Source organism: Penaeus monodon, chromosome 38 (assembly GCF_015228065.2).
Source record: "Penaeus monodon isolate SGIC_2016 chromosome 38, NSTDA_Pmon_1, whole genome shotgun sequence".
NCBI classification, from domain to species: domain Eukaryota; kingdom Metazoa; phylum Arthropoda; class Malacostraca; order Decapoda; family Penaeidae; genus Penaeus; species Penaeus monodon.
In genome coordinates, this window is record NC_051423.1 from 9,631,768 (window position 1) to 9,634,267 (window position 2,500).

Consider the following 2,500-nt stretch of genomic DNA (forward strand, 5'->3'; position numbering starts at 1 on the left):
CCTCTTCGCGTTCTATCATGAATCGTAGATGCGTGAGTTTCTGCATTCATTAATTTCCTTATGCACGTGTGCGTCCGTGTGTGTGTGTGTGTGTGTGTGTGTGTGTGTGTGTGTGTGTGTGTGTGTGTGTGTGTGTGTGTGTGTGTGTGTGTGTGTGTGTGTGTGTGTGTGTGTGTACAAATTTGTTTTCATTTAATGATTATTAAATTTTGCCTTCATTTTTTCGTGTGTTATGTGCGCCACCCGGGGCCCCCATCACATTATGCATCTTTTTTATAATATGAAGACGTCATGTCACAAGCCGATGGCATAAATCAAACGACGAGGCTTCACTTTGACCCCAAAGGAAGGTCTACAGCGAGAGAGTTACACGGGGAAAAACATCGACGCAGGATTCAGAAACGGCCCAACTCCCAAGCACAAAAACTCAATCACACGCGCACCATAAAAACAACACATCGCATGCTTGTTGCCTGAACGGATATCCCTATAAACATTATTGATAAACATCTGCATCAAATTGGCAACAAGGCCCAGTATTGCACACTGTAATGTTCCCGCGCGAAGGAGCCATTCCCTTTAAGTTTATCCTACGATTTGGCATCTATGCCAGCCAGACAGCTCGAGGGGGACGTTTCGCAATAGTTCGTCCGCGCGTCACGCCGCTTCGTCCAGACAGCTGTGTTTGAGGTCCTCGTCTGCATTAAAGATCTGGAGGTGCCCATTCTTTCTAGCTGTGAGAGGGGTTGTCGTAGCCATGCCTGATTCGTCTAATAGGTCATGCAAGTTGTCGAGTAGCAAGCGGTGTCTAAGGGGAAATTTTTGGGTGAACGAATGTTAGAGGAATTTTGGATAGAAAAAAAGATCCTGTAGGGTGAGGGAGGGTTGAGCCTCGGTGAGAGGGGGGGGGGTAGGAGGAGGAGGAGAGGGAGGAAGAGGAGGAGGAGGAGGAGGAGGGAAGGGTGAGGGAGAACCAAAGCACTGATAATGCGAAAATGAGAAATAGAAGAAAAAACGGATAACAACCTAAATAACGTCGGAATTAAGCAACTTCGAAAAGATAACATTAGCTTGAAAGATCTTGCGACGCTCCGTCTCCCTTTCCGAGACAGGTTCACTAAGATTAAAAATGTTTCGGGAAAGTAAAAATCCAAGGCACAGGGAGCGACGTGTGGAGGAAAGGGGGAGGAGGGAGGAAGGCACACGAGAGAAAGAGATTATAAAGAAAGAGAGAAGGAGAAAGAGAGAAGAGAGAGAGAGAAAAAAGTGGGGGAGGGGCAGCATCCCAAACCAAGCTCCCTCTTCCCTCTTCTTCGTCTCTCCCTCCTCTCCCCGCTGCCGCCACTCTCCACACCTCCTCCCTCTTCCCCCAACCCCCCTCCTCCTCCTCTTCCTCCTCCTCCTCCTCCTCCTCCTCTCCCCCCTGACCTCCCACCTCCCGGCTGGGCACGGAGAGCTGGCTGCACACACACGCACACAACTACACCGACCGACACTAAGTGCGGTCGTTACACCTCCAAACGGTCGTTGGTCGTCGTTCGTGTAGAAGGTGTTTTCCAGTGTTTTGATGTGTCATCTGTCATACATCTAGACCTTGTGATCAGAAGGTGATTACTGATAAATTGCAATCGATTTTGAAACCCCCGTTCACCTCGGGCTCCGAGACTTCGCTTCGGATCGGGAGCCTATATCGGGAGTCTGTTTTTCGTTCGGAAATCGGTTTTGACAGTTGTTATTGAGGCTTTTATTTGGCTTCTTGTTCTCCCAAGAAGCGTGTTTGAGCGAGTGACTTGTTCTGCGGTGTATTCCAAACCCAGCCTGGAAATCTGCAATCATGGATCCTATGTATTATCACTGGTGAGTAAAAAGTTACATTTCCCCCCTCTCTTGTGCCTGCTTCATCCACAGTTTCCCATGACAGTGCCTTTGAGACTGATTCCTTGTACACATCTTCAGTGCGATTAATTAATGTGCAGTTGTAGGGCGATTGAATGTTGGATTACTCCATGTGACTTTAACTAACGTGTGTTTTGTTTAACGACGAAAGCGCGAGTTTCAAATCTTAAACTGATTAACATACGATACGTTCCAGACGCGTATTTATTATTGTCCCTTGTGTCTTGGGGAGCTTTGGTGTCTATAGGCCTCGTCCAACACCTTCACTTTCTTTAGACTCCGAAACTTCTAAATCTTGCGAGAAATATTGCGATTTTAGAGTTGTTTGCAGAAGTTTGCGCAGTTAAAGAAGAAGAAAAAAAAGAGTTTTACTGGGAAATTACTAGCGAGGAAAGAGAAGTTTTTTGAAGATGTCATTGCGTTTTAAGTATTTTCTCGGTATTCTATTAAGTGTCTAATTCATCTGCAGTCATATGAATTCAAGTCCGTAAATGACATGTAAACAAAGATTTAAAAAACTGTGTAATAAATCACCAGCGCAGGGAGACGAGCGGCGCATGCGTCCTGCCGTTTGCACATATAGATTAGCTCCCTTGCAACCCTT

General features: G+C 46.4%; 1 protein-coding gene across 2 annotated transcripts in view; it reads left to right on the plus strand.

Moving 5' to 3' along the window:
• Positions 1–1,435: 1,435 nt before the first annotated feature.
• Positions 1,436–2,500, plus strand: part of LOC119596602 (vegetative cell wall protein gp1-like) — a 67,242-nt gene continuing 66,177 nt past the window's right edge. Inside the window, exon 1 of one of the 2 annotated variants that reach the window (XM_037945923.1) lies at positions 1,436–1,857. In XM_037945923.1, coding sequence (XP_037801851.1) covers positions 1,835–1,857 — 23 coding nt within the window. In that variant the 5' untranslated portion in view covers positions 1,436–1,834. The remainder of the gene's footprint in view (positions 1,858–2,500) is intronic. The other variant, XM_037945922.1, reaches the window with a different exon arrangement.